General features: G+C 71.4%; 1 protein-coding gene across 1 annotated transcript; it reads right to left on the bottom strand.

The window, feature by feature from the left end:
* Positions 1-324: 324 nt before the first annotated feature.
* On the bottom strand, positions 325-676 carry LOC106002049 (desert hedgehog protein-like; the record flags this gene model as incomplete). The annotated part of the gene is made up of 1 exon (XM_013036973.1): positions 325-676. A coding segment is annotated over exon 1 (352 nt), but the record flags the coding sequence as incomplete, so codon positions are not given.
* Between the last annotated feature and the right edge of the window lie 40 nt (positions 677-716).

Genomic DNA, 716 nt, shown 5'->3' on the forward strand with positions numbered 1-716 from the left:
CCCCACCCCCCGCCTCTCGCCCCGCAGCTCAGCAGGGAGTTGAGTTCGTTTAGACCCCGCGGGGCCCAGCGGGCAGGGGGGGTTACGCCCCGGACAGAGCCCTGAGTGCTGAAGTCCGCGTGCGAGGCGTGGGAGGCCCGCGCCCCGATCCCGGCCTCGCCACCTGCAAGGGCCCCGTTCTTCCCCGGCTTCCAAGGTGGGCAGGGTCCTGGGGGGGCCCAGCGGCCTCCAGAAAGAACCCCGCTTCCTCTGGACGCCACATCCTCCTTGGTCCCCCCTCGGCCTCGGGAGCGCGGGGCCGGCCTGTCGGCGGGGCGGGCTCACCTGCTTTCACCGAGCAGTGGATGTGCGCCTTGGACTCGTAGTAGACCCAGTCGAAGCCGGCCTCCACCGCCAGGCGCGCCAGCATGCCGTACTTGCTGCGGTCGCGGTCGGAGGTGGTGATGTCCACGGCGCGGCCCTCGTAGTGCAGGGACTCCTCCGAGTGGTGGCCGTCCTCGTCCCAGCCCTCCGTCACCCGCAGCTTCACCCCCGGCCACTGGTTCATCACCGAGATGGCCAAGGCGTTCAGCTTGTCCTTGCACCTCTGCGGAGAGAGGGGAGCCCGACCGGCAGACGCGTTAGCTGAGGCCCTGCGACCGACCGCAGACCCGGCGGTGCCGGTGAGAAAGGTCATGGGGGGGGGGCTGCAGGGGCAGGGGAGGGGGCTGCAGGAG

The sequence above is a fragment of the Dipodomys ordii genome, unplaced genomic scaffold (genome assembly GCF_000151885.1).
Source record: "Dipodomys ordii isolate 6190 unplaced genomic scaffold, Dord_2.0 Scaffold2391, whole genome shotgun sequence".
In the NCBI taxonomy this organism is placed as follows: domain Eukaryota; kingdom Metazoa; phylum Chordata; class Mammalia; order Rodentia; family Heteromyidae; genus Dipodomys; species Dipodomys ordii.